The sequence below is a fragment of the Vipera berus genome (assembly GCF_964194415.1).
Source record: "Vipera berus genome assembly, chromosome: 8".
Classification (NCBI taxonomy): domain Eukaryota; kingdom Metazoa; phylum Chordata; class Lepidosauria; order Squamata; family Viperidae; genus Vipera; species Vipera berus.
The window spans coordinates 19,400,250-19,420,044 of NC_138211.1; the positions used below are offsets into that span (position 1 = coordinate 19,400,250).

General features: G+C 39.9%; 1 protein-coding gene across 1 annotated transcript in view; it reads left to right on the forward strand.

Moving 5' to 3' along the window:
- Positions 1-19,444, forward strand: part of ZMAT4 (zinc finger matrin-type 4) — a gene marked incomplete at both ends in the record, with an annotated part of 106,601 nt that extends 87,157 nt beyond the window's left edge. Inside the window, one exon of the mRNA XM_081333586.1 lies at position 19,444. Within this exon, the coding sequence (XP_081189712.1) occupies position 19,444 (1 nt within the window). The remainder of the gene's footprint in view (positions 1-19,443) is intronic.
- Positions 19,445-19,795: the final 351 nt, after the last annotated feature.

A 19,795-nucleotide genomic window follows, 5' to 3' on the forward strand; every position in this document is an offset into this window, starting at 1 on the left:
CATGGTGTCAGTTTTGCCTTTAATTGTCAATATCCTCTTCTTTCAGACTGATATTTTTGTAATGCTCTGCCAGTCTAGTGACATGGAGACTTAGTTCCAGGAAAATACCCAATTTTAGTGAGCTGATTGACACTCCAAAAGTTTCCGTGAAACAGAATTACAGAGCTAGAAGGGACCCTGGAGGTCTTCAACTCCTTGCTTAGGCAGGAAACCCTACAACATTTCAGACAAATGGTTGTCCAGTCTTTTCTTAAAACCTTCCAGAGTTGGAGCATCCACAGCTTCTGGAAGCAAGTTGTTCCATGGATTAATTGTTCTAACAGTCAGGAAATTTCTTCTAGGTTGCTTCTCTCCTTGATTAGTTTCCATCCATTGCTTTTTGTCCTGTCTTCAGGTGCTTTGGAGAATAGGTTGCCCCCTTCTTCTTTATGGATGCCCCTTAGATATTGGAGCACTGTTTAACTTATCACCCCTATCCTTCTTTTCATTAAACTAGACATACCCAAATTCCAGCAACTGTTTCTATATGCTTTAGTCTTCAGTCTTCTAATCTTTTTTGCTCTTCTCTGTACTCTTTCTAGAGTCTCAATATCGACAACGATGTAAAATAGATGTTGAGACTCTAGAAAGGGTACAGACTTCCCTCTATTTTATAGCCCTGGGATTTTCTGGTGGTCTCCCAAACAATTATTAACAAATTTTTCTGAACTTCCTTAGCTTTTATTTTGGAACAGCTAGCCTGGCTAGGTCCTGACACTTGAGTTGATGAGCATTTTGAGGCTAAATCTAATAAGAGGCTCTCTCCCTTATCAAGCATTTGCCCAAACTTTCTTGCTAGCTTTGATCTCTTTGGCTTTAGAGCTGCCTCATCAAAAGAAAGAAGAGCAAAAATGCTTGGTTCCTCACATTTCTTCCCTCCCATCTCCAATTATAGGGAGTAGAATGTCTCTATAATCCTTGCGTTGGGGTGGAAAGAGAACATTATAGAAGGAAACAGAATAAATCCAACTGAGATATAATAAATCTCCATTTGAGGGGGGATCTATTTCAAATGACTAAGGCAGCAGGAGATGGATAATCAAGAGTACCAGAGGCACAAAGTATTCAACTAACACCAACTAGAAACTGTGGGATAGAAATGCAGTAATATTTGAGAAGGTTGGTGAAAAACAAACACCCGCATCTCATCCTGACTTTGCTCTCACCGTTTGCAGGAAGCTGTGGGTCTGTGATGCAATGCAGAGGCAATACACCAAGGGGAGTTACTCCTGGAAAGATTAAATATTTGGCTGGTTGAATTCTGGAATCAATCAGCAGTGCTGCAAGTTTTGAAGTCTTCTCCCTGTCTCAGGGCTTCCTTTGAGAGAAGAAATGTTGTGGATTAGGTTAAATGTGACTCTTTTAAACCTGGAGCTCTGAAAAGAGAAATGGAGTTCCACTACCTTGTGGAACTGAGTTCAGACTTTGAATAGTAGCTTTTTTTTTCTTCAGGAGAAAGAGAAGGGACAGGATACAAGAGAAGAAGAAAAGGTTCTCAGTCCTTTGAGATACCCCAGGGCAGGAAATAGATTTCAGACGTTTAACTGGAACTATACGCTACTGATATTGGGGATAGTATCAGACAAATAAAAAGGATGGGTTTTCTTTTCTTTCCCTCCTATATCCTAGGGAGGGTTTTTTTAAAAAGGTGGGGAAACCAATCTGAGCTTCTTTTTTGTGCTTTCTCAGGTTGAAAGCATGCTTTAGTTATTGTCGCTGTGTACTTTCTCCAAGATCACCTCTGTGGCTTGCTACAAAGGCACACAGACACAAAAATAGTTTGCGGGTAATTCATTTGTTTTTGAAAATGTTGCTTCCTTTTCTAGATTTGGACAGAACTGAAGAAGGGTGAATTTCAAGCAAAAATCTTCCGTGTGTGCATGTGTGTGTGTGTGTGTGTGTTTGTGTGTATCCTTGTCAAGTTGTAAGTATCTACGAACAGGCTCCCTTAGGTGGCAATGGTGGGCTCTTTTTCAATACTCCTAAAATATTGTTCTCTCCATCTCATGTAAGGCAATTCCTTGTCAATGCTTTCTACCACTCTGAGGTGGGCTGCTGACCTGATGGATCTCAGATCATCATCTGATTTTAGTAGCTAAGTTGATTTATTTCTGATTCTAGTCTGATCTTTGGAAAGTTGAGCAAAGCAGATGTTCTTCTTTGAGAAACCATGAGAGCAAGAAAGCTTTCCTTCTTCCCATTGGTAGGAACTTGTAGGAGAAGATCAGGCAGCTAGGGAAGGTGGAATCAAGTGCATCATCAGTTTACAGTCCTTGCATTCCCACAAGTGCTCCAAGTCCAACCCCATTGAATTCTGTTGACTTTTATGTGGTGCCAATTTAGTGTTGAACTTTAGTTGACCAGATTCTTGTGCATAGGCCTGAATAAATCTTCTAGGCTGCAACCTTACAAATGGTCCTGATTCTTTTTGCCTGAAAGAACTCTTACTTTGCTCTGGCACCTGACTTCTGGTCTTGGGCAAATTGTTCCCTCCAACATCTGTTGATCCTTAATGCTCCAGCTTTCTATCTTTGGAAAGCCTTTTCTATCACAGTCATTTATGACAACTTCCAGAATGAGAGAAAGTTTACCATTCTTTGAGCGGAGAGAGTGCTGATGTTGTTTGTATTTCCATACCGGTCAGTTGGAGCAAAAGGAGCTGAGCAGGGACTTGTTTTTGCAATGTCTGCTTTATGTTCTCCACATTTCAAAGTCAGCAGAAGCGGGAGCGTTTCAGAGTTGGTTCGAAAGCACTTTGTGAGAAGAGCGGAATGGCTGGAACAGCTGAGGATATGGAGCTGTCCAAAACAATGAAAGAGAAGAGTAGTAAAACTGCCTGAACATCAGCTCTTCATGCTAAATTATTAAATTCAGCTGGATAGCAATACTTATTTTTAAAACCTCTGGTGGGATGATTAAAAACAGCATGTTACCTCTGTCGAAATGTTCTACTTAGACACCATTTTCTTCTCTTCTGTTGAGTCTTTCTTCCTCGGAGAGACCTACCAACACGTGTCACTGCAAATCCATCGTCCTGAGAATTCCCACAAGTGTTTTTGTAGTTTAAATAAAGACGGATACATAAATCTGCTTGCAATTTGTTGGAAGCCACGGACAGGATCGAGGGTCCCATTAAACGCTTTTCACCTCTTTAAATTGCAAGGAGAGCACAAAGCAGGCGAGATTAAAATGCTAAAACCTGGGCTGAGAGAGAGGGATAGCAATATCGTGTGTGTGGTGTGCATGATGCAGGAGGAGATGACCGGGCTGAGCGCGAGGGAGGGGTCAAACACATCCGTAAGTCTTGAGTCCCTTGAGGTGGAAAAAAAATGAAAATTTGATCATGAGTTTTACTGATTAGATATGTATTTGTTGTCATCGAAATGGCTAGTTTTACACTATTACTGTATGTGAAACGAAAAAGTTGAGGTACGTTGCTGCTGCTTTATTCTACTGCACTAGAGGGAGTCGGAAGTCAACGCCTTTTTTTTCTTTTTTCCCTTTTTTTCTACACCTCTCCTTTCCCCTTTCCCTCCCTTTTCTTTCCTACTGTTTGCTGTTGTGTTTTGTATTATAAACTAATAAAAATGGCAGTTTGGGAAAAAAATAAGTCTTGAGTCTCTGTGCAAGAGATCTAATCCCGTCCTCCTTGAATGTCTCCTAATTCCTGCTCATTTCATTAGTAGTTCAGATTTTGTAGAGAGCTTAAGCTTGCAATAAATCTTTACACTCACTTGAACTGTCTGAATTTCCTGAATTTCCTCAGTGCGTGACACATATACATGTAATGTTTGACAGAAATATTTTTTTCTGGTATGAAACTATCACCTTGGTTTATTTTTTTATTTTTATTACATTTATATCCCGCCCTTCTCCGGGCAGCTTTACAAACTTAGCAGTAGCCTTCATTCTATGTATATGCCTGCTTGTTAGGGCTTTCACACACACCCCAAGCGGCATTATTACAAAGTCAGCTTAATTGCCCCCAACAATCTGGGTCCTCATTTTACCTACCTCGGAAGGATGGAAGGCTGAGTCAACCTTGAGCCTGGTGGGATGCGAACCTGCACTAATTGCGGGCAGCTGGTGTTACTTAAGGAGGCATTAGCCCACTGCTCCACCAAGGCTCTTGGATACTGGTTAACAAAGTAAGTGCCTGCCTTTTCCAATCTGTGAAAATCTAATTAAGTAAAACTGAAATGTATGAGTTTCACTGCATAGTCACTGGTTTTGAGATAGGTGACTATTTAGATTGAACAAATAAATAAATTAACTCAAATTGCGGTGCAATGTCAGTTCAGTGCAATGTGGTCCAAAGAAACCCAGTTTAAGTGCCCCAAATGAAAGCTACACATCATATCCTAATCTCTCCTTTCCTCGCCCACACATTTCTATCCTTACCAATGTCACAATCAAAATTGTGTGGGGTTTTGTTTTTTTTTGCACTAGAATTGGACAGATGACAAATAGTCGAGGATCAATGAAAAAGAATCTTACACATGTAGAAGCCAGCTAAATTTCACAGCTGAATATGCTGCTAAATATGAAGGTTTTTCTTTGCTTTGTTTTTCTTTGGCAATTCAATCTTCGCCTTAAGATTTGCTAGAGGCTTCTGATCATCACCACTTTCTTACAGAGAATTCAATTGTGGTAGTTATTGACTAAAGCTACGAATAACAAAACATACCTGCTGTTTGTTTACATAAACATGCTGTGCCCAATTAAATAACCTTTATCACGACTTGTTTATTTACGTAGTTATAATTTTAGATTTATCCCTCATTCAGCATAGTCTCTGGATGGCATATGATTAAAATCAATACAATGCCTTAAAAAAGCAGAAAGACATTAACGAAGAAAAAGGAAGATTAGTGGGGACAGCATGCCATAGCCAAGACCAACTACACACTAATGGGCCTCAATCTATCGCAGAACAATTATTATATTTTGGAAACTGTTGCCCCAACATATCTAAACAGCATGAATTGTTGCATTCAGCTCTCAAAAAAATTTGGGAAAACTATTCAATCCCTCAGCATATTTTTGTCTGGTATCTCGATAAAAATATGCTGAGGGATTGAATAGTTTTCCCAAATTTTTTTGAGAGCTGAATGCAACAATTCATGCTGTTTAGATATGATGGGGCAACAGTTTCCAAAATTTCCATTCAGTATGTGAATTTAAGGATTTAACATCAAGAGCAGATCCATACACTGAGCCTTGGTAGCACAGTGGTTAAAATGCAGTATTGCAGGCAAACTCTTCCCACAATTAGGAGTTCAATCCTGACTGGCTCAAGGTACTTCTATTGCTATGAGTGGATCTCTTTAGGTAACGGCACATGCTTCAACACATATTCTGATGCTTTCCCCCCGAACAGTATTTTTTTCCCCGTAATTGCTATTGCTTTTAGATGATTGTAGCTTCTTTGTGTTGCCAAGAGCAGCACAAAGTTAGGGGAAGATCTAGATCAGTATTTCTCAAACTTGGCCACTTTCAGACATATGGGCTTCAACTCCCAGAATTCCCCAGTCACCCTATGGAAAATTCTAGGAGTTGAAGTCCATATGTCTTGAAGTGGCCAGGTTTGAGGAACACTGACCTAGAAGAAAATGCACACTATTAATAGAAGGAATAATCAAGTCTGGAAATTTTTCTACAGAAACTGTGAAAGTGGTCTGGAAAGAATTTGCAGCTTGACTAGATGACATGTTGATTGAGTAGTTGTGAGAACAAGGCAGCTTGCCAAGAGGGTTAAGGTCCCCCCTCTTTTGCTTCCCAGATTACAGTATGCTGCTCAGTAGAAATTGATCGGTTGGTTGGTTGATTTAAAAGATTTATATGCCTGCCCATCTTAGCAAATCTGGGTGGCTCACAACAGTCATAAAACCAATAAATAAAACAAGTGGAAAAGGAGTAAAATAATAAAATAAAAACCCTATGCTGGATTTTCTTAAAAACAATAGCAAAACAGAATTAGGAAGTTGACAGATAGAACATTAACTAAAAATAAGGAACATGCCAAGGCAGCAATTGCAGTCTTGGGCCTTGGAGCTGTTGTTACATGGCTAATGAGCAACTGTGACTTAGAAAACTACCCTCAACATAGTGTTCCATGCTATGGAAGCCACCAGAGAGATACCAGAATAGATTCCGCCTATCACATCCGAAAGCCACCAGGAGAGAGTCAGCTGTCATGTCATTTGACAAGATACATGTCCTTCCCACATTTGTTTTATTTAAGAGACTGAAAATGTCTCATATTTGGACTGATACAGATAACAGTAGGATTTCTACAGCAAGTAGAAATCTCTCTTTTCAGAGATTTCTATTTATTGCAGAAACACCCAAACAACATTTACATATATCTGAATATTGAACAAAGTACAGTTGAAATATCTTTTAGGCTGTTTGCTTTTATTCATAATCCTACGCTATTTTTTTCTAAAAGAATTTTTAGGGGTTTTTTAAACATCCCAAGCTGTTTTTTTTAAAAAAAAATAGTTCTCTCTCTTAATCCTACATCCCACATATTACTTCCAAATCCATTTAATCTCTATATACAATTCCTACATTTCAGAAGTGTAAGTGGGCCTTAAATAAGTCTATCCTGGATTGCATCCATGTAATTGAACTGACAGGTAGAGTAATCCTACTTACTTCTTGTGACAGTGTTGGGTTAAGACCCACTGTGAAACTAAGAAATATATTGTGACCAGGAAAAGGCCAGCCTTAGAGAGAGTTTACTACTAGCAGTCAGAAGGCATGATAAAAACTCTTTAATTTCACAACATATGGACAGACTTAACTATAGTTTCACCTGGGAAACTATGGCCATCCTAGTCCAAGCCAAGTCCAAAAATGCTGGGGAATTTCTAGAAGCCTGGCACTCTGTCAAATTAGCCATCAGTAGACACATAGACTTAAACAATATCTACATACTGTGCAAAAAAAACCCAATCTACAAGCCAAAAAGGGAACAAAAAGATGAAAACATCTCCTCGCCAGCAATCCGCACCCAGATGAGCACAGATTAACTCCAAGATTAACATCAAACCAACAATCAAGAAGTAAACAATACCCCAATCAAGCTAATAGTAAACAGCCCAACCAAAGAGCCTCCAAGGCCACTCCCACCAACACATGTGGGACAGGGCAAACACACTAGAATATAGACTGGGAGCAAATCCCACTCCTTACTAGCACTCATGATGTTTCCTAGTTTGGGTAATGAAAACCACCCAGCCCAGAGAGCACCAAAGACCCCTCAGTTCAATCCTGAACTACAAATATTCTCCTTTAGACTTTACTACTTCTGAAGGTTACAACATTCTCTGGGCGTATTGGATCAAAAATAAGATTTAAGTTGCAATGTCCTCACATCTACTCCAAACATGTCCTATGATCATTATGTTTCTCTCAGAGTAGAGATCAGCCGATAAGCAGAACGCCATGTATTAAAGATTCATTCTAGCAGATTTTAATATAACCAGGCTAAGCTATTTTTATGATTCCACCCATGGTACATTTCATCTATTTTCTTCATGTAAGGATTAAAGCCTGTTTTATAAGATTCTTTCTTTGTTATTGTATCTGATTCCAGCTAAAGTGCTGGGCATGAAGAGAAGCTCAGTTACCTGTATTGCAATAAAATGAAGACTCCAATTTAGTTTGGGTGCTTGTGGAAGAGTAACTTCCCTAGAGTTCAAGATCTAATCCTGTAGTATTACAGCAAAGCATAAAAGCTAAAGAGAGGAAAATTTACTATTTGAATTTCTCACTAGCAGCCAGATCTTATTTTTTAAATGGATTCTTGAAATTGGTGAAAATACAATTGTAGAGTTGAAAGGAGCATTTATGTCATCAATTCCAATCCCTCAGTGCAGAATCCCAGACAGATGCATGATGAGCTTTCATTTCAACACATCCATCCTTTATCGGAGTAATTGATTACACTGCCAAACTGCTAGGAAGCTTTTTTGAGCATTCACAAGAGGTTGGCTTTCGGTCGGGCTCCAAAAACCAAGAAAAACCACTGAGGTTCTTCTGAACAGTTTATTTTATTGTTCTTCACCTACAGACAGAGATCTTGCCAAACTAAAGCAATTATTTGCATCACTACAGATATACTCAGGGAACAGTTAGGGAGGAGCCTTCTTAACTCTCTTTCTCCCAGCCAAACTATCTGAACTTCACTGTTTCTTGGTGTTCTGTACCAGCCTGCTACCGGCCCTGCAGAAAAGGCAGGGTCAACCCCTTTACAAACGGCAAGAGGCTGGAATTACGCCTGCCAAATTTATAGCTACAAAAACAAACAAGACACAACCAAGAAACAGAAGCTTTAAGAAACATGAAACATCCGAGCGGTTGCCTTCAGCAAACCAGCCCTCCCAGACATTCCCCTTATATAGAGTTCAGGGCGTGGCTTCTCTCTGCCTCCTTCCAAGAAGCCCCATTGCCTTCCTCTGTTTACTCCTAATTGACTGCCTCCTGCGTCGGGCGTCCTTGAACAGGGCCAGCTGTGGGTCATCTTCATCCACACTGTCAGGCTCACACAGCTGGGTCTCCGTGGTGACCAAGTAGGAGGAGCCTGGCTGAGGGCTATCATCAGCAAGATCTTCAACCCCCTCAGCAAGGTCTTCAACACCCCCCTCCTCCTCTGAGTCGTCCGACCCAACTGCCGAACCCACAGGCTGACCCTGAATCACAACACTTGGTCTTCTGGAATGCAGCCCCTCCCACCTGGGAATATAGACTGCATTCCATCACACCTTCTTAAAACTGAAGCCCAACATTCTGTAGTTTTCAACTGGCAATCATTGTGCCTTGGATAAACCTTGTTAATACAATATAGATATAGGTTTAAACTGCAGGTACCTGAATGTTGTTTAAATACAGTATAGGGAAAATCTTTCCGATTAGATGATCTATAAAAGCAGTGGAGCAGCCTACTTGTGAAGGTAGTAAGTTCTTCATCTGTGGAGTTTTTGAAGTAGTTGGACAGCTTTCTGTTACACATGTGCAGGTTTGCCTGTATTCTGCAGAAAGTTGAACCAAATTGTTTTTGTAATTGCTTCCAATTCTGTGATTCTATATTTCTAAGTCTAGACTTTCTGTGTGACATTCTTTCAGATAACTGAAGACTTGTGTAGTATCTCCTCTGAACCGTGGCATCTGTGTGGGGAATGTTAAAATAGTTACAGTGTTGGGATCAAAACTCCACCACTTTGTACATGCATGCAACATCAACATGCGTCCAAAAGGAACAGGGCTTAGGTCTCATTGCTGTAACCATCGTCTTTCCTGTTTCAACCCCATCCCCATGGATGCGCAGCTTCTTCTCCTCGTTCTTCTGAATTCAATGCCAAACAATCCCAATTCATTCAATCTCTTTTGTAGGACTTTCTACTCTCTACTCCCTCTGATTATTCTCACTGCCCCTCTCTTTAACTTTCATAAAGAATGATGCTCAGGAATAGAGAAGTCAATGTACAATCAGACCACAACTGTAGGAGGAGAACAGGAGGAGGTGGCGAATGGGGGTGGGGGTAAAGTTAACTATGTCATCAGTTCAATCTATTCTCCAAAGCACCTGAAGACAGGACAAGAAACAATGGATGAAAACTAATCAAGGAGAGAACCGACCTGGAACTAAGGAGAAATTTCCTGACAGAACAATTAATCCATGGAACTACTTGCCTCCAGAAGTTATGAATGCTCCAACACTGGAAGTTTTTAAGAAGAGATTGGACAACTATTTGTCTGAAATGGTATAGGGCTTCCTGCCTGAGCAGGGAGTTGGACTAGATGACTTCCAAGGTCCCTTCCATTATTCTGTTACTCAGTTTAGAGTCATTACATTGCCACAAATGTCCCAAGTCCAGTCCACCTTGAATTCCATTGACTCTTATCAGGTGCCGATTCAGATTTGAACTTTAGTCAACCAGATTCTTTTGTGTAGTCTTGAGCAATAAATTCTTCTGAATTGTAACTGACATTTAGTCAATTCAAGTTCAAATCTGAATCGGCACCAGGTAAGTGTCAATGGAATTCAAGGGGGGCTGGATTTGGATCATTTGTGGCAACATAATGACTCCAAACGAATGACATATTTAACTCCACCCCTCAGCTCTGTCTGCTTTTCTCCTACAACAACATATTAAATGGATTTATTATTTTCCATGATGTGGAAGCATTATAGTGGTAAATAGAGTGTAAAGTTGCATTTATTGATTGATTAAATTTTACTGTGCAATTCTTAGCTCATCAATATTGTTATAAATATTATATCTGTATCAACTATGTTGCCCCCCCTTCTCTCATCTATAAATTTCATAAGCATTCATTTTACAGTACAATTTCATCCAAATCATTAATAAAAACAAAGGGTGGATAAAGCAGTTTCTGGCGGATTCTTTTCCAAAAGATCCCTGAAGGTAGTTGCTTACTGAATATTCAGAACTTGGCAGTTCTAATTTGTAGGCCATCTACTGATTAAACAAAATATTTACGTGATGAATCACATGAATTTTGACTGATCTGTTTGATAATTAAATGAATGGCTACATTGCTGAATGTACAATGAAGATGCCTAGAATAGGATACTGAGACAAATGTGGAATAATCCAAAATTCAATGAAGAAAATCTATTGGAGGTTGCTGAAATAAGAAACTCCACCTTTTTCCATTCATGAGTAGAACAAACTAGTATTCTTTTAACTTACAATCCTGCTTTGTTGTTGCTGTTAATTGCAAAGTCGTGTCCGACCCATCGCAACCCCATGGACAACGTTCCTCCAGGCCTTCCTGTCCTCTACCATCTTCTGGAGTCCATTTAGGCTCATGCCTACTACTTCAGTGACTCCATCCAGCCACCTCATTCTCTGTCGTCCCATTCATCTCTTGCCCTCAACCTTTCCCAGCATTAGGCTCTTCTCCAGTGAGTCCTTCCTTCTCATAAGGTGGTCAAAGTATTTGAGTTTCAACTTCAGGACCTGGCCTTCTAAAGAGCAGTCAGGGCTGATCTCCTCTAGGATACAATCCTGCTATTTAAACCTAAAACTGAATCACTTAATGAAATTATTAAGTTGCAATCCTGTAGTAGCTCAAAAGCCAGGCAAATGTTCTTCTTTCTTCCACCTTCTCAGATGGGAACCGAACTGACCTCAAAGTATTAAGAAATGGCATCTTTCGACCTACAAGTCTACCACCTTGTGAGGCCCATTCTCTTAGGTGTCTGGTATAAGCTATGGCAACATGTGTATCACGGCAATGTTTCATTGTGAGTTCTGGTCTCCCATCTTGGGCATGAAAGCTGGCTGGTGGACTTTGGGCCAGTCACTCTCCCTCTCAGCCCAAACCATCTTGCAGGTTGTGGTGGAGAAAAGAGGAGGAAGAAAGAGTATTGGATATGTTCATCACCTTGAGTTATTTATAAAAATAATGAAGGTGGGATAAAAATAAATAAATGTGAAAAAAATAAGAAATGACATTATGGAGGAGAGGACACCATGTGTGTCGTTTCTAACATGAGATTCAGTTGCCTTCACTATCCCCTATGTGAAAGCTGATGCTGTTTCATCCCAAGGTTAGGTATCTTTTTTAAAAAAAAAAAAAAAGCAAAAGAGAATCCAAAATGCTAAGGGACAAAGGGAAGGGAATCCTGAATAAAACTGAAAGAAGTCGAATAATTGTGCTTCCAAAACCTGCCTGCCTGAATAGAAATGGATTACAGTACTTTAGTAGATTCAAGAAGCTCCATTATAGAATTCCTCCAGTTAAATAATGGAATTGTTCTGCTGTTTGGCTAGTCTGTCTATATCCACGGAGTGATGAAATATGTATGCATTGCTGTGTTAGGATGCAAAATATAACATTAAGGGCAAAGTATCAAGAATCAATACCTAGGACCTAGAGGAAATGAAGCTCATGTTATCTGCTAAAGGTCCTCTGAAGAAGCCAAATCTTGATAGCCTTCCAAAATCTTAGCAGAACCAGGGCATTCTAATCATCTAAGGCAGTGGTGGCGAACCTATGGCACGCGTGCCAGAGGCGGCACTCAGAGCCCTCTCTGTTGGCATGCGTGCCACTGCCGCCAGCAGCAGGTCCATCAGGCCGCCACTGCCGCCTGGAGCAGGAGCCCCACCCAGCACAAAGGAGGCAAAGCGGCCAACTGGCAAGCTCAAGCAGAGGTGGTAGAGCAGAGGTCATCAACCACTGATGACTGGTGGACTGGGAAAAAAGGGAGGGGGAAGCATTTTAGATGCATGGATGTGCGCATGGGGCTGCAAGCATGCACACGCTGCAAATGGGGTGGGGATAGTGCCTGCGTGATACTCACTAGCCCTGCCCCATTCTTCCATGGTGCAGTGTCTTGTATCTGCACCCCACAGTGCTGCGGCGGCCGTTTTTGCGCCTTGCAGCACAGTGTCCCCAGTTTTGTGCCCCCAGGTTTTGTGTGCCTGAGGTGGCACTCAGATGGCACTCCCCTGCCCCCCCCCCTTGAGGGCACCACAATGTTGATGCAGCCCTGGCAATAAATACGTGGGTTTTGGGTTGCGGTTTGGGCACTCGGCCTCTAAAAGGTTCTCTATCACTGATCTAAGGTATACAAAGAAGGGGGCTGTGACAGAGCAGGCCTCCATGATCCCTGACATTACTGAGGGATCAGGACTCGGAGTGAGCCCTCTCTTCCAGATCTTATCTAGGCCAACACTCCCTGTGTTAATCAGGGAAACACAAACATGGAGAGGAGGGCACGTGTTCCCTTTCTCTGTCACTTCTGAGGAACTGGCAATCACTATAGTGGTAGGTGGCTGTCAGGTTCTTGAAAAGGATAATTACAGTATCTTATTAGTAAGACTGATGGAGATGAAAGAGATAGGGTTGCAAGATTTTTAGCAACTGAATTCTTTTCCTTTTAAAACCAATTCATTCCCTTTCTGCCCCCCCCCCCCAACATTTTCACTTCACTTCCCAATGGCTTTTTTCGGTGAATCAGTAAAGAGGCAGTTCTTTTCACAAATAGGAGTTGATCAAAACCAACACCTGAATCCAGATCAGGCTGTGTACATTATTGGAGCCGTGCCAAAGCAAATGCAAAAGAATGAAGGAGCGGAGCTTCAGTGCACTTGATCCAACTGCCAGGTGCAGATGGATTTTTCTCTGCTCTTTTCTATGGAATAATAGTTTTTATTGAGTTTTGACATTGTCATCTAAAAGTTTCTCAGTGTTTCATCCCTTTTTCAGCAGCTAAAAGTAGTCCTGCATCCATGCAGATTTTTTTTTTGTTTCTGATTGATTTCCTCACTTAGTTAAGCCTAATTCTGGGAATAAATCTTATTTTGGAAGTATCACATGGCCTAGAACCCATGTTGGCTTTGGTATTCGGTAAGCCTTCGTGGTATAAAGCTTCAGTGCATCTTCTTCAATCTTCTTCATTGATTTTCTGGTGCCCTTTTTCATTCTTCAAATCTCTGATGAACTTTCCATGCCTACCTATGCTTTGTGGTAAGTGGAATCTTTCAACTTTGCTGTGTGGATGAAGGGCATGATTCATTGACATTATTTTTCTGGTCTTCCTTGTCCCTATGACATCTAGTTTTGCTTGAGTCCAGTCCATTATTCCAGCTGTGTATCTAATGACTGGAAGTGCCCAGATGTTAATTGCCTTGATGGTATTCTCTCTATAAAATGTAGACATTAAGATCTTCTTCATTCTCAAGAAGTCTTCACTACTAATCTTCTTGACTTCTGTGTGCTTCATATTGTCGATTTGCAGCATGCCCAGATTCTTGTAGTGATCTTCTTCATCCAGGCTCTTTTCCAGAGGGCATCTTAATTACTTCAGTTATCACTATCTTTCCCCTGTGGATGGTAAAAGTTGCAGTCCAAACTATCGCAACATTTTGGCTGTATATATATGGCGAGTCTTGAGCAGTGATTCTATTTCAGATGGTGTTTCTCCATACAGCTTTAGATCGTCCAGATAAAGGAGGTGGTTTTTTATGTTGGCCTGACAGCAATGGTCTTCAGTATTGTTGACAGAAGAATCAATGAAATGACAAACAACTGTGGTGATAGTGAGTCTCCTTGAAAGATTTCTCTCTTGATATTAACCTCTCCTAGTCTATCACCATTGATCAGCCACTGTGTCTTCCATTGCGTCATTGATCTTTGCACAAAGCTTCTGGTGTTTCTACTGACTCCTCTTATTTCTAGGCTTTTGAGTATCTAATCATATGGTAGGGAGTTGAATTTCCTCTTGTAATCATTCCAAGCTACGTTCAAGTTTAATCAGTTGTGTGTTATTATTATTATTATTATGTTTGCATAATCTAGAGTTAGATTCACAGCCTAAGAATGGTGGAAACTTAATAACTCAAGTTCTGATCAAAGAACTAAACATTATTAACGTAGCATCTAAGAATATGGACAGTTCTAAGCAGGGTGGTTGGGTTTTTTTCTTTTTTGGTAAAATTAGGGGTTTATTTATTATTTCATTTCATTTTTATTATTATTATTATTATGGTTTCTGCAATTGTTTTTCTCTCCACCAGAGGTTTTCATTCGCTTTCATTATTTTATTCCTTAAGTCCAAAGCCTTCCTTTTCAAAATGCTTGTATAAATATTTCCTTTTTTCTATATAAAAAGTAAAATATTAGCTCTGTGCATGAACTATTCTTCCTATAACCAATGATTAATATGTGATCACTAGTGTGTTTTAAGGCTACCTCATTTTTCCAGGTTTTCTCCAAAATCCAGGAACTCCCTAGGATAATTATCTGTGCAAAATTAAAATTTGTCTGCCTTCATTCTTAACCTTTCTTCCTCCGGATGTGGAGTTGCACATTCTCCTAGACTGGATGGAATTTCCAGAACATTTAATACCACTTGTGTGCCTCCTTCGAGTTATTGAGTTCTTACTACAGGTAGTTCTTGACTTACAGCCACAATGGAGTCCAAAGTTTATGTTGCAAAGTGACACATTTGTTAATTGAGTTTTGTCCCATTTTACAACCTTTCTTGCCACAGTTGTTAAGTGAATCACTGCAGTTGTTAAGTCAGTTACAGGGTTGTTAAGTCAGTCTGGTTTCCCCATTGACGTTGCTTGTCAGAAAGTCACAAAAGAGGATCACGAGACCCAGGACACTGCAATCGTCATAAATATGAGTCAGTAGCCAAGGGTCTGAATTTGGATCCCTTGACCGTGGGGATGCTGCAATGTTCGTAAGTGTGAAAAATAATCATAAATCCCTTTTTTCAGAGCCGGTTACTTCAAACAGTTACTAAATGAACAGTTGTAAGTCAAGGACTCCCTGTACTTTGTGTCCAGCACAATCACACCAGTGTGCATCTTTTTATTGATGAATATTCCTAACAACATTGCCAAGCTCCACACAGCAGAACAGGATCAAGACAAGAATAAGCAGGCTTCAGTTATGTAACTTTAATGCTAGTCTGGGGTAAATTCAGAATCTTGGGAACTACAAGGACAATTTCCAGCCAACATTTACTAGTACATTCATTAAAGGTTTGAAATGCTCCTTCCAAGTTGTTGTTGTTGTTGTTTGCTACTTGGTCTCAGTTGCCTTTTATAGGATAAGCTGCTAATGTCCTGCCTTCTATCTCTTGACCGTCTGTATTTGTTTTGGGTTTTTTTAAATATATTTTTTAATCCCATTTATATCCCGCCCTTCTCCGAAGACTCAGGGCGGCTTACAATTTTTAAGCACAAACCAATGTGCTTAGCAATAGCCTTCATTCTATGTATATGCCTGCTTATTAGGGCTTTCGCCCCCCCCAAGCGGCATTATTACAAAGTCAGCTTATTGCCCCCAACAATCTGGGTCCTCATTTTACCTACCTCGGAAGGATGGAAGGCTGAGTCAACCTTGAGCCTGGTGGGACTCGAACCTGCACTAATTGCAGGCAGCTGGTGTTACTTAAGGAGGCATTAGCCTACTGCTCCACCAAGGCTCTTTGTTCTCCCTCCTATTCCTTTTCCTTTCCCTTCTTTCCTTCATTCTCTCACAAACTGTAATGGTATGTGCGGATGACCTTAGGAGAATGGTGGAGCAACTGCAGAATAGCTAATAGTCAGATAAGAGTCTGCAGAAGAAATGCGGGCATGGTAAATATCCCTTCCTAATTTGTTGCACTGTAAAGGGAAATGTACTTGCAAGACACTGTTAATGTAACCTTATATTAAACTTAGACTGAGTGTTCCTATATTTTCTTCTTGTCTGGACTACCCCGCAAGACTGACACCCAAACAAAGAGGTATTAATGTAGACAAGGACCTCAGTAGTATGGATATTAGCAGCTGCCTATTTAGGAAACAGTTTACCTATTTCTTCACTTTTCAGAAATACTGCAATGAATGGTGGCAGTCACATGTTGATAACTGTCAAGATTTACTCCTAAAATCTTCTCAGTTTCTCAACATTTGCAAAAATTAATCTGGGATTGTCATCAAATTTCAGACATTCATTGCAACATATGTTAAGCTGATAATGGCTGCACAGCCGTCTGTTCAGGCAATAGGGAAATGTAATATAATGTTGCACGCTAAGGGCACAATCCAAGCATCATGAAACCCCTCAGATATCTACAGAGAGAACTGTGCATATGGTTATTCTCATTTTTTAAAATAATAATTTTTAGGAAACATTGGAGTTAAAAAGATAAAAAAAATGCATACTAAAAAAATAAAAGACCAAAAAGAAAAAAAAAGAAAAAGTGCAAAAAAGAAAAAATAGAAAGAAAAATATTAAATAAAAGAAAAAGAAGAATATAGTAAAGAAAAAGAAAAGAAATATATAAAGTTTATACACACACACAGACACACACAGAGAGATACAGAGGTATTTATATTTGTTTATACACTCTTGTGTATAAACAAGTATAAACAATTTTTAAAACTTATCATGTTCTATTAAAATAGAACAAATGATCTTCCCATATTTCATCTGTAAATAAATCCTTAAAGCCTTGTTATCATTCTTCCCTAATCAGCAAAGGTCCATTAAGAGTTACCAGACATGACAGTATATCTATTTTAATCTTGATAAAATAAATCAACTTTATATTCCTTCTTTCCATTTTTTCTGAACAATCTTGATCTTTAATCCTTTCAAATAATGTCCTGAAGTTTGATTTCTTTTGGTGTTTTCTTTGTCTCTTCTCCCAAAATTCTTTAAGACTTTAACAAGTTTTTTCTGTAAATCCAATATAGGGAAATAATCCACATAACTCTTGATTTTTGATATCAGCCATTTTCATTTATGTATCCAGTGTAGCATCTTTATCCATATTAACCATAACTCTACTTCTAACCCTGTCATTTTTAAATTCACTTTCAGATCAGTCTGAATATTGTCCAGTAAAATTTCTTTCTCTTCAATAATATCTTTTAAACACAGTCTATTTATAGAAGCACACCATTTAAAAATTAACTTCTGGGTCAATTGTTCACAAATATTCTTCAGTACAATCCAATGCTAAAGTATTTTATTTATTTATTTATTTATTTATTTATTAGTTTTTATAAACCGCCCTTCTCCCGAGGGACTCGGGGCGGTGTACAGAGGAAGGAAGGTATACAGACCGAACAATAAAATAATAAGAAACACTAATAACACATTCTCTATTAGTATGTCAAAATTAAATTAATCACTCCTTTGACTGTAATCTTTAATTCCTTCTAGTTCCCTCTAGTGTCCACCCTTCAAAGTCCCCTCCTATCATTTTTTTAAAAAAAATAAAAATAAAAACAAAAGTATTTTCCCACAGGAAATTTCAAAATCTTCAAATTCATCTAGGCTCTTAGTCCATTTATAACCTTATAAAAATAACATTTTAATTACCCTTTTGCTGTTTATTCCAGAAAAAATAATTAAGTCCTTAAACTTGTATTTAAAACTCCTTTTGGTAAGGATTGAAGGAAATTCACCTGGTGCTATAAAACCTGTTGATCCAAAGGTTTCTAATAGCTAAAAAGCAGCAAACAATTTCCTAAATGATTAGAAAAGGAAATAACCGGGCTCAGCGTCCTTAAAGACACTGACTGTGAATTGAGCAAGATAGCTATTTTCTCATCTCGCAGACCTTATATAAGCCCATGGGAAACCACTATCCGGGGGGGTCTTCTCAGAAGAAGCCAATGCATGGAGTATTTATGGGTGATCTTAAGCCCTCTCCTTGTCCAGAGGGTTTTAGCGGAGCATCTTCAGTTTGCTATTTCTCCCCAGAAGTGTGGTTCGGTTTTCAGTTAGCAATTGTTTTCTTATTAACTACTTTGCTGGTGTTCTGACATGGCTATTTTAAAGGACTGAGCCATTATTTCCTCCACATCTTTTTCCCATGCAGCAGTGAAAATTTCCATGTAGCACAATCAGAGCAGTACATAATAACAGAAAGAGTGCACAGGGAAAGAAGTCTGTTGGGATGCAAACTTTCCTAGGCAAGGACATCATGAGTCAAAAGGAAGGGAGGGCAGACACTGAGAATTAGAGAACAGCAGCAGAAGATGAGATCTTGAAGGTCATAAGAAGTTTACTTATGTATACAAAAGTAAAACTCCCCTTGTTCCCTGAAAATGAATTAGCTCACATTAATTAATCTCTCTTTCTTTCACACACATGCTCACATGTATACATATGCTGTGGTAAGGTAAAGGTAAAGGTTCCCCCGCACATGCGTGCTAGTCATTTCCGACTCTAGGGGGCGGTGCTCATCTCCGTTTCAAAGCCGAAGAGCCAGCGCTTGTCCGAGGACGTCTCCGTGGTCATGTGGCCGGCATGACTAGACGCCAAAGGCACACGGAACGCTGTTACCTTCCCACCGTAGTGGTCCCTATTTTTCTACTTGCATTTTTACGTGCTTTCGAACTGCTAGGTTGGCAGAAGCTGGGACGAGTAACAGGCGCTCACTCTGCTATGCGGCACTCGGGATTCGACCCGCCAAACTGCCGACCTTCCGATCGACAAGTTCAGCGTCCTAACCCACTGAGCCACCGCGTCCCTTCATGCTGTGGTAGAGTTATGCAAAAAAAATTTTTTTTCAGCTGATCTACAAGATATTATTGATGACACCCTAAAAGTATGGCCATCCTTTTGTCATCCTTTCCACCGGGGGGGGGAGTCTCTGGCTTTAAAGATGGAGGCCTGGGAAACGAAGAATAGACCTAGAAGCTTCCTTCGCCATTTTCACTGTCTTCTAGCTATGGAAGGTGATGATTTTCTAGGAGAGTTTGGAAAATAAGACCTAGAAGGTTTCTGTGGGAGCTTCCATAAGAGAGGACGATTTCAGGGTAGCAGTAGCCTATTGAGGTAAATGCAGCTTTCAAGCCGGCTCTTTCCATAAGATGGCGCAGTTCATCCTGTTATGTATTCTGTCCACAGGTCTGAAGCGGACATACACTTGCAACATCTGTAACGTCACTCTAAACTCAATAGAACAGTATCACGCACACTTGAAGGGCTCGAAACATCAGAACAAGTAAGTCTGACTCTCTGTTAGCTCTGGTGGAGTGAGCAAGACATAGGGACAGGATTATTTTCCCTTCCCGTTATAATTAACCTGCATTTCTGGATATTGGATGCAAGCAAAAAAATTTTTTTTAAAAAAGCATTTAAATAAACAGACTAGCAATGAGAAAGGAGTTTAGGTCGTTCTCCCAAAATGGCATGATTTTTGCTGATGTGGTAGATTGTGTTCACATTGAGGGAGGTGGTGTGATGGGCCTATAGTCAA